The sequence below is a fragment of the Pinus tabuliformis genome, chromosome 4_1 (genome assembly GCF_031772625.1).
Source record: "Pinus tabuliformis cultivar Carrire ecotype Pingquan chromosome 4_1, CPIR1, whole genome shotgun sequence".
Lineage (NCBI taxonomy): Eukaryota > Viridiplantae > Streptophyta > Pinopsida > Pinales > Pinaceae > Pinus > Pinus tabuliformis.
In genome coordinates this window covers 796,895,286-796,912,045 of record NC_142303.1, presented here as the reverse complement: position 1 = coordinate 796,912,045, position 16,760 = coordinate 796,895,286, and the positions used below count along the sequence as shown (strand labels likewise).

The following is a 16,760-nucleotide window of genomic DNA, read 5'->3' as shown; positions in this document are numbered from 1 at the left end:
TTTGAATGTTGTGGAGGACTCCAGGGTGAACAAAACTATTTTGAAGGTGCTCAACACCTCCTTCATCTCCCTGATCCCTAAACAGGACAATGCACAAACACCAGAAAGGTATAGACCCATAGCTCTATGCAACGTGGTATACAAGATAATATCCAACGTGGTGGCTAACAGACTCAAACCTCTACTTCCTACTCTAGTTTCGAGGGAACAATCAGGTTATGTTGAAGGCAGACAAATTTTGGATAACATCATTCAAGCTCATGAAGTGGTTCACTCGCTAACCAGCAAGAGGAAAGTTGGTATGATCCTGCAACTAGACATAGCTAAAGCTTATGACAAAGTGAACTGGACCTATATCAAGAAAGTGCTAATGGTGTTTGGTTTTGATCACAACTAGGTAAGATGGGTCATGGCCCTGGTGACCTCTTCCAGCTTTTCAATTTTGGTTAATGGCTCTCCCTCTGAGATTTTTCTTCCTTCAAGAGGTCTGAGGCAGGGAGATCCGCTCTCTCCCTTTCTCTTCATACTCATGATGGAAGGTCTTGGTCGGTCTATCAAGCATGCCAGAGTAATGGGCAAAATTCAGGGTCTTCAACTGAAGGAGAATGGTCAGGCTTTGACACATCAACAATTTGTAGATGATACCATGTTACAGGGAATCCCCACAGTCAAAGAGGCTCGAGCGTACAAACAAATACTGAATGATTTTGCCATGGCTTCAGGTATGGAAGTTAATCTCTCCAAATCCAAAATATTTTTCTTTAATACCAACATTGTTATTCAAAGAAATATCAATAGAATTTTGGGCTTTCAAAGAGATTCCCTCCCTTCAAAGTATTTGGGAGTTCCTCTAACTACAAAACCCTTGCACAAGAGCATTTGGGAACCGTTGATCAACAAAATGCAGGATAAAGTCAGAAAATGGATGAGCAGATCTTTAAATCTGGTTGGTAGACTCGTGCTGGCAAAGGCGGTGCTCCAATCAATTCCAATATTCATGCTATCAGCACTGCGTGCCCCAAAATGCATTTTGCAGCAATTCAGAAACATCCAAAGAAACTTTCTCTAGGGCAGGGAGGAAACAAGGAAGAAATGGGCCTTGGTATCTTGGGAAAAGATCTATAAACCCAAGAATCAAGGGGGCCTAGGCTTGGATGACCAGGAGATTCTAAGCAATGTTTTAGGGGCCAAACTCTGGTGGCATTGGGTTAAAGATCCAAAGGCGCAATGGGCAAGCATATGGAAAGAAAAATATGCCAGCTCTTGGCAATACACTGATCTAATAAGGATGTCTGGAAATATAAAGGGCTCTGCCATCTGGAATAAAGCCTAGGAGAACAGAGGTTTAGTACAAAGAAACAACTTCTGGGAAATCAGAGAAGGAGATCTAGCTGTATTCTGGGAGGATAAATGGCAACAAGAACCAATACTATTAAAAGGAGATTTTTTGAACCTTAAGCATGAGACATATACCCAAGGATTGACAAGAGTGAAAGATTTTTGGGATTATACTCACAATACAGGAAAATGGAGGACATGGAAAAATATAGATTGCAGGAATGATAAAATGCTGAAAACAAAAGCAGAGGCTCTTGAGAAAATTTTGGAACAAAGGATGATTTTGGTATCAGAAGGGCAGGACCAACTCAGATGGGGATACAACAACGAAGGCATCTTCAATATTAAGGAAGCAAAAGGTATTCTCCTTAAGCTGGATTCCCAGGCTCCAAACAGAATCTGGCAAAACCTATGGAGACATCAAGGTTGGATTAAGATCAAACTCTTCATGTGGTTGGTTCATCACAAGAAAATATTGACTTGGGACAACATTAGAAAGAGGGGTATGCTAGGGCCTTCCAGATGCCAGCTCTGTGAAGCCCAAGAGGAAACAATGGAACATCTTCTCAACAGCTGTATTTTCACATCCAGGTTATGGGATTCATTTGCCACCATTTTCCAACAGTCCGACAAGGACAAAGAGAGTATTACTAACACCCTAAGCAGATGGAGAAGAAATTTTTCGGATAATGAAGTTCTCAACTTAGCTTGGGCTCTTATGCCAAGCTTTATTATTTGGAATATTTGGAAAGAAAGGAATAAGAGAATCTTCAAAAATGAAAAGAATCCCGCTCTTCGCTTGTTTGATCAGATCTTAAAAAAACTTAAGGAGACGGTGAGCTCTTCAGTTAGGAATCTCCCCAAAAATCCTCCCTTAGAAGCCAATTTAAGGACTCTCAGGCAGTTAAGTATGCAAGGGATCATCCCACAAGGCCTGGACAGAAAAGCAAGCAAAATGGAATCTGAAAAGGAGTTCTGGCATCCTCCTCCGAAAGGTTTTTTGAAATACAACATAGATGGAACTTCGAAAGGTAACCCGAGAATTGTTGGCTTTGGCGGGGTTCTTCGGGATGAAGTAGGTAGCATCCTCTTCCTCTTCCATTGTCATTTAGGAAGAGCCACCAACAACATGGCAGAATTAATGGTGATGGAGCAATGCTTAGATTTTTTGAAGCAAGAGAACTGCCAAAATGTGATTATAGAAACCGACTCTGAGTTAGTCATTAACTCGTTAAAAAGAATTAGTTGCAGAACAAAGCCAGAGAAAGTCTCACAACACTGGAAGTTAATCCGAGTATTCCAGAGAATTCAGGGTCACCTTCAAGGGCTAAACTTAGTCAGATTCAACCATGTGCGTAGAATGGCTAACAAATTGGCAGACATCTTGGCCAAACAAGGTGTAAGCTGCAAGGAGCGCAGAGTTTCAACAGGGTGGCAACGAACGCCACCAGGCAACCTAAAAATTCTTTGTCATACCCAGTCGGAAGAGGATAGAGAAGCGTTTCAGGATAAAGCCAGAAAGGAAAGGTCTCAATGATCAATGCTCGGCTGGATTCTCTTATTTTGGGCAAACAGGTTGTAGGTGGATGGCAGATTACGGTTGGCTTTAGTAGCAATGATAACATCAAATTTAGTAATCAACGGTATAGGTTAGGCGATTGGTTATGCTTTGAAAAGATCAACGCAAATCTAGGTTTTAGATTTAGTAGTAACGACAAGGAGGAGTTGGATGGCTTGCTTAGTATTCCAGAGGGACTAATCATAACAAATCACGATATCAGGAAAAAGAGTCGCGATAAGGAGAGGAGGGATGGGGTTCAGGATTTTTCCGTCAGCCAATTGTCCCACGGTTTCACCTTTCGGAAGGAAAAACCGCCTTCTGAGCGGTTTGGAGGTGATCGCACCACTTTCAAACAAAAAGTGGTTTTTGTGAAATGGAAGAGATTCCATACAGCTTCTGACACGTGGTGGAGGGATGGTGCGGTAATCTGCCCTCATCGCACAGTAAAGTTTGGGCAAATACTCAGTGCGATATGGAGCTCGTCCATTGGATTCCGCGGAGTAAATCAATGATCAGAAATGATCATGCAGGTTGGTGGGGACGGGGCGTTATCCAGTGCGCTGCCTTTCGGAACGAAATCCTCCTCCGCCGTCAAATTGTTCACTTGGATTGAACGGTCACGATTAAGAGGCAAGTATGGTGTTTGATGGCGGGGTAATTAGCAGGATTTAGGGTTTCTCAAAGGTTAAGTGATAACTTTTGATGGGTTGGGAATCTGGCCTTAAGCGGTAAGCACTCTTGTTTGCGGGGTCCACAGTGCTGATAGATAGTTGTACACTATGTAACATATTTTTGGTTTAATGAATTTGAAGGAACGTCTCTTGCTTAGCAAAAAAAATAAATTATTTATTTATTACAAGTTAATAAATAATTAATTATCAATGAGTGATTAAATAATTATTATTAATAAGTAAATTAATAAATTTATTTTTTTTCTAAATTTCCTAAATTAAAATTAATTATTTATTACTCATGTTTAGTTAGTAATTAATAAATTTATTAATTATCATTAATGGTTTTTGTTATTAATTAAATAAATAATAATAATTATTATTATTATTATTAATGATTATTTATTTATAATAATAATATTTTATTTATTATAATAAATGAATAATTAATTATTAATAAATAAATAAAATTATTATTAATAATTAATTATTATTAGCCATTTTTAAATTTCTAATGCATTATTTAGGTTTAGATTTTATAATTTAGGATTTTAGTAATTTTTTTTTGAATAATAATTTTTTTCATTTAGTATTTATTCATTTTTTTGGTTGTTTGAGTGTTCATTGTGGGGAATTGGAACCATCTTTTTTTAAACATAGACCGCAAAAAATTGAAATCTAATTTTAAGTTTGGTGGGACTACACTTTCATCACCTTCAATACATCACCCTAATTGGAGTAGGGAATTAAACCATCTTTTTTAAAACAAAGACCACAGAAATTTGAAATCTAATTGTAACCTTGGTGGGACTACATCTTCATCACTTCCAATATATCACCTCAATTGAAGTAGGGAATTAAACCAATAACTTCACATGAAGGACTGTCTTAACAAAGCACTCCATTGATGTCTATCCAAAACTCCATAAACATAATTATTATTAACTTTAATAATGTTGAAACTAATAATTATTATTGACTTTAATAAAAGACTTTCCAGAAAAATAGATATAAATTATTAAATAAAAATTTAAATAAATTATAATTTTTTTTGAAATAACTGCTATCACTCAATAATATAATTATTAAATAAAAAATTAAATAAATTATAAGAAGAGAAATTTAAATTAATTAAATAACAAAAATATGAATTAATTAAAAAAAAATAACAAAAATATAAATTAATTAAATTATATAAAAATAATATTTAAACATCCCACATTGTCATTCCAAAATAACATTTAAATAATGTTAAACACAAAATATCTCACACTTTCAAATTAATAATATTACAATTTGTATGAGGTATAACAAAACATTTATGATGATAATTGTGTACACATCATTATAAAATAAAAAATGTGCTGGTCTATTTTTCACATTCTCATTTTCCCAAATTAAATTTTGGGACCACTCAACCTCTACCAGTACATCAATGTACTCGTGCCCGGCATCCATTTGGGTGATGAGCTTTTCTGCGCTCCACATTTCTAGCAACGTCTCCACAGGAATCTCTGCATCCTCAGGAAACACAGCGCAGCATAAAAAACAAATCTTCAAGTTACGAGCAGGCAAATCATCATAGCTCAATTTTAGCCTTTTATACAGGTCTCTATCAATGATGCTGTGGCTGGCTTGGAAGGCAGGATCTGCAGTTCTCATGAGAGTCAAAGCACGCCTCCACTCATCTTCTGTCTTTTTCCGCCTCATTGTTGCAGCAACTGTGTTTAGGGCCAACGGCAATCCTTGACACTCGGAGGCAATTTCTCTAGCTATACCCTCTATATTGTTCTCCCTTGGAAGAATCCCATCTGTAAAAGCTTTTGTCCTAAATAACTCCCACCCTTCTTCCTCGGACAGGGTTTGTATCTTCAATGTGTACTCTTCGCTTGCCTCCATCGCGAAGATCACTTCTCTGCTGCGACTGGACATTAATACCTTGCTACAATTGTGATCCCCAAATGTCACGCCAACTTCATCAATGAGATCGATTCGATCCCACATATCATCACAGATCAAAAGAAATTTCTTCTTTGCCAGCGATTCTGACAGTTTCATTTTCCTTGTATCACTGTCAGAAATGCTCTCCAACTTTAAATCTAGAGTCTCAGCAATGGAGGCCTGCAATTTTTCAATCTGATAGTGCTGAGAAATTGTAAGCCAAATTACTGCATCAAAAATGCCTCTCACCTCTTTGAAGTTGTTGTAGACCAGTTTGAGTAGGGACGTCTTGTCGACGTCCCTCATGCCATAAATGCCGACCATTCGAGCTTTGGGATGAGCTTCACCAAGCCATGCCTGCATCTGCATCTGAGCAGATTCAATGGTGAACCCTACGAAGCCGGAGCCTGGAATAGGTTGACGAAGCACCTCTGCCTGAGGCGCTGCGGCGGACACAATCTCTGTAGAATTGGCAGATATTGAAAATAAGGTGTTAAGCTCTTGAAAGAGTTGACGGAACCTGGTCTCCCAATCTGCAATCTGAGTAAGAGATTAGGGCTGCACATGAGACAGCCGCCGAAGCACCGTCTTTGCTGTTGTTTGGCGCGGTTGATGAGAAGTTGGCCCTTTTGGAGGTGCTCGCCCATGCTTCCCAAACTATCTTTGATGGCCTCCGGCAGCCTTCTTTGTTGGTCGTGGAATTGTTGTTCAATTTGTAATAATAAGCTCTTCACGGGACCGAAGTCAGTATTGAGAATCTCAAGCTTTCCCTCCAACTCAACCATATCCTTGATCTGCTGGATGACTGCACCAACAACGCTGTATGCGATATCCTTTGCTACATCCTTTGCGACATCGGTGGCAATCTCGGCGGCCATTCTATGCTTTACAAATGAATGTCACAAAAAATTATGTGAAGATGAGAAAAACTATGAAATGGGGGCGACACAAATGCGTATTGTGAGCGAGGGGAGGTAGTGGATTGGACGAGTTGACGGTGAGAGTATATATAAATAAAAGATGAAGAGCCGAGGCAAGGGACGGTTTAATCAACTTACAGTCTGTCTGAACCTAGATGGTTGGTTCTACTTGTTTAAGCTTTGGAAAGCCAGAGATATGGTTTTTCTCTCAGGCTAATTCCTTGCTTTACAAAGAAAACTGGTATATATACTTTGATTGTATATATACTTTTGGAAAGTTTATTCCTGCCATTTTGTTCAAAGAATATATATGGAGGTAAGTCACTTCTCATATAAGGATTTTATGTTTATTATTAAAGTTAGTTAAATTATTCACACAACTCGAATATTGTGAAAGGGAAGTTTCGAATATCGAACTTGATCGAACATTATTCTCAAGGGTCTCATCAATTATAAAATAATTTTATTCCAATAAGAAAAGAATAAGTGGCTTTCACTTTATTTGACCACTTAAAGACAGAGGTCGGTGGTGGTTTCACCGTGACTTTCTGTGTTTTTTTTAAGTTGTAATGTGAGTAATTTAATCGGAATTGTTTTTAGTGTGATTTTTTGGTGTTAGAATTTGGTGAAAAAAATTGAAGTGAAATTTTGATTTGTGTTATTTAAACTTGTTTTTTGATTGTATATGGATTCAGCACTTTGGAAAAATTTTAGGGCATCTGAATACCCATCAAACTTATGATTTCAATAAATTCTTACCAAATTTTAAAACAATTAAACTTAAAAAACCACTAAAAACAACTTCCAAAAAACCACGCTAAAAACAACTACCATTCAATCATTCTATTTACTTTATGCTTTTGAGATTGCCAGTGCGAACTATTTATTTGAATGAAGGTATGGAGATGCAAGAAACCTCCCATAATAGATCGTATACATTGTATTAATAACTCCCAAAGCTTGGTATTATAATTATCGGTTACGGTCTCATTGGATATGAATTTGGGTCTAATTTAATGCATTTGGAATGTTTTTTTATATTTGTATTAGTTTTAAAAATAAAAAGTTTTTTAATTAATTTTTAAATGATATAAATGCTCTGTAGGAACCTTAATTCAGCTGGATTTTCATTTGTTATTATATTTGTAAATAACAAAAGTTTTATTGTGACGAGGTATAATTATTTTATGGTGTGTTTTTATTTTTTTATTATATTTATTATTATTAAAAATTTAATTTATAAATATAATTTATATTTATTGGATGATTTTTTAACTTTTACGATGTTTTCTCAAAGTCTTTTTATAGTTGAGGAGACACTTCTGATACCCTCTAAAGGTTTGTGTTGTGTTAAAGGAAGTTGCATATATATGGAACAATTTATACGAACATTTTTATAGGAAATGGTTTTTTTTTTTATGTAAATTTATCTAACACTAATGTTGAAGACTTTACTCTAAACAGTGGTATACCAAATCATATATACCCCTCTTTTGATTCCTTTTGTGATTCTTTAATAAGAAAGCAAGAAAAACTCTTACATCTTGGTCTTCTGAATACTGGAAACTCTTCTAAGAAAGCCTTAGCAACCCAACAACATCCAAGTTCAAAGAATCCTCAAAAGCAACATCCTAAAAAGAATGGTCCTAAACCAAACAAGGGTCCTAAGAAATTTCAATCTCACAGTGAAAAATATACTCAACAAAATGATAAGGCAACTAAAAACAAAGGGAAGAAGAGTGATAGACATTGCAACTTTTGTAATTGTGATGGCCACTTTGAATCCAAATGCTTTAAGAAGATGGAAGCCTTGGAAGCAACAATGAAGAAGCATAGCATCCATTTGGAGCACTCTTCAACTTCAACTTCATCTTCAGGAATAACACTTTCTACATGTGGTTGTCAAGCATCTCGGTCTGGTTATGCACTAAATGTATCTCCATCTTCACATTCTCATGAGTGGCTCATTGATTATGGATCTTCTTATCACATGGCAAAAAAAAAACCATGTTTTCCTCTTTAAATGTTTGTAACACCAAAAATATATATGTTGGTGATGATATATACCTTAGTGTTGTAGGGACTACAACTATTCATCTAGATAATCGTTAATTCAATGATGTATTATGTGTTCTTGCCTTATCCTGCAACCTTCTATCTATATATAAGATAACTCATTCAGGGGAAGGTAAAACTGTTGAATTTTCACCTCATGATGTTGTAATTAAGGACCTAAGAAATCCTAGACATATTTTAGCTACTGGCATTGTTGATGATTCTACAAGGTTGTATAAGTTTAACAACTTTGGGTCATCAACTCTTTACTCGGTATTTTTTTCTCATAATGATGAAGTGAGAAAACTTTAGCATGAGCCATTTGGTGACTTTAACTATCATTCGCTTCAAAATCTATGTAAAGAAAATATGGTGACATGTCTTCCTATGATATCTTGCAGAGATGGTGTTTGTTCTAGATGTGTACTCGGAAAATATCATCAAGATAGTTTTGAAAAACATGCCTCTTGGCACGCCTCATCCCCTTTACAGATTGTGCATAATGATTTATGTGGTCCACTTCTAGTTGTTTCATTCTTTGGCTACAAGTATTTCTTAACTTTCATTGATGATTTCTCTAGACGCACTTGGGTATACTTATTAAAACTCAAGAGTGAAGTCTTTAACATGTTCTTGGCCTTTAAGGCCTTTGTTGAGAAACAATATGGACATCAAATTCTTAAGCTAAGATCTGATAATGGCGGAGAATATGTTAACAATATATTCATTAACTTTTGCACTGAGCATGGAATTCAATTGCAACATACTGTTCCATATACTCCACAACAAAATGGTGTAGCTTAAAGGAAGAATCACATCCTAAAGGAAATGGCTAATTGTATGCTTCAATCTAAAGGAATTAGTCTTAATTTCTGGGCAGAAGTAATTAACTGTGAAAATTACATAGTAAATCACACTCCTTCTAAGGTTTTAAATAATATTACTCCAGAAGAAGCATGGAGCTCAATTAAACTAGATGTAAGTCACTTTCATGTTTTTGGAAGTGGAGCATGGTCCCATATTCCACATAAGAAACATAAAGCCTTAGAACCTAAGAGTGAAAAATGTATTTTTGTTGGATATTATGAAGATGTTAAAGGGTATAGGCTTCTTCAACCTAAATCCAAAAATGTTATCATTAGAAGAGATGTAAAGTTTGCTGAAAAAATATCGGCTTATGAGTCTAGTTCGGTGGATGTGCCACCTCTCTTTATCCCTTCTACGTCTTAAAATATTCCTTCTTCAGATGATGAAAGTGAGGATGACAATCCTTCCCCATCTTCTTGGTATCCTCCTTCAGCTCCTCAACTTCCAAAATGGGTCTGCGCTACTCGAGATGCAACATGTGCTCTTGCAGCTGATCCTACATATCAGTGTCATACACGTTCTCAGTTCGATAGAGCCTCTTCTTTACTAGCTCAAGCTTCAACGAATTATGATCCTTACACCTTTGCAAAAGCTTTAGGCCATCCATATTGGGACAAAGCTATGAATGAACAATATCATTCATTATTGGAAAATGATACATGGGACCTTGCTCCTCTTCCAAAGGGATGAAAAGTTGTTAGATGCAAATGGGTTTATAGAACCAAGTCTAGATCAGATGGAAAATTTGATAAACATAAGGCTCATCTTGTTGCTAGGGGTTTTTCAAAAATTGAAGCAATTGAATATACTGAAACCTTCTCCCTTGTTTCCAAAATGAACTCTATCTATCTTGTTCTTTCCCTTGCTTCCTCTTTCAAATGGGAATTCTATCAAATGGATGTTAAATCCACCTTATTTCATGGGGACTTGAATGAAGAAATCTATATGGAACAACCTCCTAGATTTATACAAATAGACTCTCCTGTATGCCGGCTTAAGAAATCCCTTTATTGTCTCAAGCAAGCCCCTCGGGTTTGGTATGCCAAAATGGATAGCTTTCTTTTAGATATTGGCTTTTCTAGGTGTCATTATGACAATATTGTCTACACTAAGAATGTGGGTAAGTCTCTTATCATTCTTATTCTTTATGTTGATGATCTTATCCTTACTGGTAGTGATCCCAACCTTATAAACCATGTGAATTCCAACCTTAAAAATTAGTTTGAAATGACAAACTTAGGACACTTACATTATTTTTTTGGTCTTCAAGTCTTGCAATCCTAAGAAGGTATTTCCCTTTCCCAGTCCAAGTATGCCCATGATCTTCTATGCCACTTTCACATGGAAGACTGTAAGACAACCCCTTCTCCCTTTCAGTCTAGAGCCAAACTTTTAGTCACTTGTACTTCCCTTGAAGTTGATGCTACCTTATACTATCAGCTTGTTGGAAAACTTGTGTATCTAACCCACATGTGTCATGATCTTTCCTTTGTTATTGGCCTTGTTGCTCGGTTTATGAAAAACCCACATGAATTTCATCGGAAAGAAACTAAAAGAATACTTTGTTATGTTCGAAGTACAGTCAACTTGGGATTAATTACAATGCATAAGCATCTCCTCTATTGGTTGGTTTCACTGATTCTGATTGGGTTGGTGACCCTGATGATTAGAAGTTTACTGCAGGTTATGTCTCCACTCTTGGTTCTAGACCTATTACATGGGCTTGCAATAAACAAAGTACTATTTCTCTTTCTTTAGTAGAAGAAGAGTATCATGGCATCATCGAAGCTAGTAAGGAAGCCCTGTGGCTTCATCAGATCATGTTAGAGTTTGGTTTTTCAACAGAAACATTCGACTACACTTTGGTGTGATACTCAAAGTGCCATTCAACTATACAAAGATCCAATACAACATCAGAGCATCAAACACATTGAACTACACATGCACTTCATCGGAAATCTCATTCATGACCATGTTCTTGAAGTGCAATATTGTTCAATTGATGATCAAGTTGCAGAAATATTTACAATTAATCTCACAAAGGCAAAGTTTACTAAACTTCGATTTATGGTTGGAGTTCAAGAAGTTGTCACTAGGGGGGATAGGTTCTAATGCCTCATTCCTTAACCTATTGTGTAATCTTTGTACATCCTTCAATCCTATCCCAAGTTGTTCTTAAACGGGGATGTTAGGATATTCCAACACATAGGAAATAATTAAGTATAACTTGGTCTAATGTATAGTTAGGTAAAGTGTGTTTCTTTCGTACTTTTTGTAACTTACAATCCAATGGTCATGATACATTCTAGACATGAAGTGATCTAATGGTTCATTCTCTCCTTGGTATTACCAACACTTGATATGTGGCTTAACACCCGATTGGTCCACGATCTCTATTTAAAGAGCATGGAGGGTCATTTGTTAGGTTATTGTTCATGAGAGAAGCTTATGTAAAGTTTCTTACATTAATAAATTGTCTGAAGTGGCCATGTTGGCTTAGGTCGTGGATTGTTTCCCTCTTTGAGGGTTTTAACCACGTCAAGAATACTAGTGTACTGATCTATGATTTATTTGTGAGTGGTGTCATTTGGTGTTCTATCCAAGGAACTTACCCTGTAAACTCCTACAAATTGTCTTATAAAAATAATTTGCTGAATTTATTATTTTATTGATAAAAAAAAAAAAAAGTATTTTAAATTATATTTACTAAATAATATGTTATATGAAAGAAAAAAAAAAATATAGACACATCTATTTCTTTTGTGAGCCTTCATAGAAGAAAGTCATAGGTCGGGATGACTATGAGGTTGGAGGTGGTCGTTGTAAACACGCATAAATATACACACATATTTTTTTGTGGCCCCTATTGAAAGCAAGCCAGAGGTCAACCCCCACTATGAGGTCGAAGGTCAACATTGTCGCTCAAGTGGTCTCTTTAGACACTCCCGACTACTGAAACTCCCCGACCAATTCAGCTCCAACTTCAATCCGTCACACAAGCTGGTGTGAGGTCAAAAAAATTCAATGGAGGTTGGGATATCTGTTTGATTTAAATATTATTTTAAGCAAAATTATTATCTTATACATTATTTTTGATATTAGGTGAGATCAAAGCATTGTGTTGGTAATTTAGTTTTTCTGTTCAATATAAATCAAAAATATAAATTTTTGCTTTTTGTTTACTTGAATCTAGGTTCACGGCTAATATTATTATTATTTCTTATAAACTAGTTAAATTAGGTTTGTTTAACATGAGTTGAGATGTTATAAATTAAATCTTAAATATCTAATGAAATTAGTTGTTATTATACATTTACTGTGTGACATTTGACGAAGAAAAAAATGTTAATGTAAATTTAAGTTTTTTATAAATATAATAAGCAAGGAAATAGTTTTTATAATAATATATATTGTTTATTGTTGATTAATTTGTATCATTAACATTTGAAAAAGAAAATAAAAATAACTATATTTACATTATTTTTTTCTTTAAAGAAGGGATAATGGTTTCACATCTTTTAAACATTTTATCTTATAAGAATAATTTATTCAATTTATTTTTTAATTGATCAAAAGATAAAATATTTTAAATTAATTTTATTAAATAATATGTTATAGAAAAACAAAATTATAAATTATAAAAAGGCTAATTATACATATATGTTTCTTTTTTGGGCCCTATTAGAAGAAAGACGGAGGTCGGGCTTGCTATGAGGTCAGAGGTCGACATTGCCTTTTGAATAGTGCTATGACATTCCACAACCAATTCGGCTCCTTGTAAAAGCACCCAACTGTATGTACATATTTCTTTTGCGGTCCCTACTGAAAGCAAGTTGGAATTTGGGCTCGTCTATGAGGTCGAAAGTCAACCTTGTCGTTTGATTGGAATTGACTCCAACTATAATACTACATGCAAGCTCATGCAAGCACTGACAAATTGAACAAAGATTGCGATATGTGTTGCATTTAAATATTATTTTAATCCAAATTATTCACATATACATTAATGTTGATATTAGGTGAGATTAAAGTGTTTTGTTGTTTTATGAGGAAATGGGCAGCAATGGTGAAATTATCTTGCTTCATGGTATTTATCATTTGTGTTGAGATTTCAAAGAAATCATGCCATTTAATAGCTACAAATTGCAACTTATTCCATCATCTATGCTTTATTTATGTTGTGATACATATTTGGATTGTAATGTACTTTTTTATTAAATATAAATAAAAAATATAATTTTTGAGTTTTGTTTTCTAGAATCTAGATTGGCTGTTATTGTTATTATTATTATTATTATTATTATTTATAAACGACTTAAATGAGGTCTACGATAAGGTTTATCATTAGTTGATATGTTATGAATTAAAAGTTAAATATCTAGTAAAATTAGTTATTATTATAATGATATGTTATGAATTAAAAGTTAAATATCTAGTAAAATTGGTTAATTTAATTTTTTTTTTTTTATAAATATGAATACACAAGAAAATAATTTTTATGTTTGAGCTTTTTTTTCCATTATCTAAATCAATTTTGTTTTAAATTTGAAATTTATTTATTTAAATTACAACTTTAGACAATGGATTCTAAAATATTAAAGATGTGTGGATATATATATATATATATATATATATATATATATATATAACTTGTAAAAGAATATATAACCAAATTAGTTAAAACTATATGTGAAATAATTAAACTGGTTTATACTTTTTAGCTATTTTATCAATTTATATTTAAATACAACTTAGTAGTATTTTTAACTTTTGGTTTATAATACATTTTATATGAAGATATTTTTTACTTTGTTTGTTGGCCATGTTTTTCTATCTTTTTTTGTTTGTTTTTAGGTCCTAATTATTTTAAATTGTGACAAGCTACTAAATTTTCAAGTTTTATTGGTTTTACTTAAAATTGTGGATGGTTGCCAGATTTAAATAATATACGACTTGAGTGTGCCTAATGGTTAAGAGCATGTGTTTCCTCCTAAGAGGACACAAGTTCAAAACTAGAGGGGGGTAAGAGTATGTATGCTTTTGTAGACTTAGCAGTGAAATCGTTGCGTAGAGGTGGGCCCCTTGTCCCACAAACAAGGGGGTCTCATACATCAATTTAAATAATTAATTATATTTATAATAATTTAGATAACTAATTATATTATATTTATAATAATTTAAATAATTAATTATATTCAGCAATTTAAAAAAAAAAATTATATTCAAAATCATTATAACAATATAATTAGTATAGGTTCAACATGTTACAATAGATGGGCAAGATATCAATAATTTCTTCTTAGCATCCAAAATAAGTCTAATTAATTATAATAAAAATGTTATTAGGGAGAATTGACAATAAATGGGTAGGATTCAATAATTTCTTCTTACCATCCAAAATAAGTCCAATTAACTATAATAAATATTCTTTCTTTAATTCAAATAATTTATATATCATGAAGTTATCATTCGTTAAGCAATTTGTTTTTTGGTCAAGTAAGAGTGGAACATTCTATTAACCGTAAACGTGCATTACATATGTTTCATGTATTTACCAGTGCAAAGACCAACACCAGACAAGCCAGATGTTGGTAAATCATCAATAGGGTCCACAAGACCCAAGATCAATCAACTATTCACGAAGTTACAACTAATTTTAAGCAGGAAACCTAAGAAATCTATCACTTGAGAAGTGAGATCCTTTCTATTCACACCGTGCCATAATGTGTTTTTGCTAAATTCTAAAATACATATAGACTGTGAAGACTACCAGCCCTCGAAAACATACAAAATTCTGCCAAAAATCACCATTTCGTTTGCCCAAGCCTAAACCTGAATGCACGATCCCCACCGTCGCAGCCACCTTTCCATCCACCAGTCAATAAGCCTCCGTTTAAGAAAGCTGCATGGAGATCCAGCACTATCGATCAGTGTCTATTTGATCCAACGGTCGACCATGATTTTGGCTTGACCACTTGCACAAAGAATAATGAGAAAACCGAACCCGAAAAAGATTAGAGCACTTCACTCTAAATGATTTCGGGTCCATCCAAAAGGATATCGGTCGAGCACTTTCCGGCCCAAAAACCGTAGGATGAACCATCGATCAATGCTTATTTAATCCAACGATTCACCACGATTTCGGCCCAAGTCACAAGCACGAAGGAAATAAAAAAACTGGACCCGAAAAAGAATAGAGCCCTTCAGTCTAAAGGATTTCGGGTCCAACCAAGCGGTTAACGTCAGATCACTTTCTGGCCCGAAATCCGCGGATGACAGAGGCAAAAAGGACCTGCGGACTGCGGCCATTCAACTTGTGAACTAGTTAAGCGACGTTCAACTATCACAGGTCTCCTCAGCACCATTGCTCCATCTTGTCAATCCAACGATCCAGAACGATCCTTTTAAACCTTATCCACCCGAGATTGGACTTAACTCCTCTGACCCTTTTGTGATCCTCCTGAATCAGCTTACTCCAAGCCACACCAAGACCGCTGAACCAAACAAACTGTATAATCACTTCACTTCTTCGAATTTCTATTCTTTGGGAGAGACCATGGCCCAAGGATCTCCTCTCTCTTCACCTTTCTCTAATATTCCTCCTTCTCATTGCTGAAGATTCGGAAGAGTTCCATGTATTTTGCAGCCTGACAGAGACAATCATCATACAGTTTTCCTGGGGGTATCAACTCCCAGACATGCCTAGTGTAGCCTTCCTTACTAATCACTCCTTCATTTGCCAGATGATCAACCAACCCATTTGCTTTTCTTTTCACATGGACAAAGTTAACAGTTCTCAAGGTTTGCATGTGGGTATGTATACAATGAAATACCTGTGATAGCCTCCAATGTTTCGACACTTTTTCGGGTGTCGTTCCATTACACATTTTCTTGACCTCTTTAATGATCAATTCCGAATAAGCTTCAATGATGACATTGTGTAAGTTTGAATCCACTAGGAATTCCAGGCATTGCTCTAAGGCCATGAATTCTGCCATATTAATAGAGGCCTTCCCCAAGTGACTGTGAAAGATCTCCTTTATGTGTCCCTACTCATCTCTTATAACACCCCCAAAACCAGCTAACCCTGGGTTGCCCTTAGACGCTTCGTCTATATTGACTTTTAAGAAACCATGTGGAGGAAGCTTCCAAATATTCATATCTGTAGTTATTTGGCTCACACCCTTGATTATGCCCTATGGAACTATTGACTGGAGACCCAAATGCAGTAGTATGCAAGCATCCTAGGGCAGAGGAGGGTCCTCAGGAAGTTTCCACAACAAACTTCTAACTGTGTCTTTGATCTACCTTAAAATTTGTTCAATTATGTGTTGGAGCGTGCTTTTTTTGTTCTTGAAGATCCTGCTATTACGTTCTTTCCAAACATCCCAGATGACAAAGCCTGGA

At 35.1% G+C, this 16,760-nt stretch overlaps 1 protein-coding gene across 1 annotated transcript; it reads right to left on the bottom strand.

Annotated features, from left to right (window-relative positions):
- Nucleotides 1–4,427: 4,427 nt before the first annotated feature.
- LOC149178600 (putative disease resistance protein At5g43730) lies at nt 4,428–6,389 on the bottom strand. The gene is made up of 3 exons (XM_089422162.1): nt 6,032–6,389; nt 4,996–5,972; nt 4,428–4,481 (listed from the first exon to the last, which is right to left on the bottom strand). The coding sequence occupies exons 1-3, from the start codon at nt 6,387–6,389 to the stop codon at nt 4,428–4,430; spliced, it is 1,389 nt and encodes a 462-aa protein (XP_089278288.1).
- Between the last annotated feature and the right edge of the window lie 10,371 nt (nt 6,390–16,760).

Excerpts from the sequence above, each read along its gene's own strand:
- LOC149178600 (XM_089422162.1), bottom strand. The coding sequence starts at position 6,389 with ATGGCCGCCGAGATTGCCACCGATGTCGCAAAGGATGTAGCAAAGGAT. Across the intron at positions 5,973-6,031 it reads ATTGCAGATTGGGAGACCAG|AGATTGTGTCCGCCGCAGCG; the intron begins GTTCCGTCAACT and ends CCAATTCTACAG. Across the intron at positions 4,482-4,995 it reads ACGAGTACATTGATGTACTG|ACATCAATGGAGTGCTTTGT; the intron begins GTAGAGGTTGAG and ends AGTTTTGGATAG.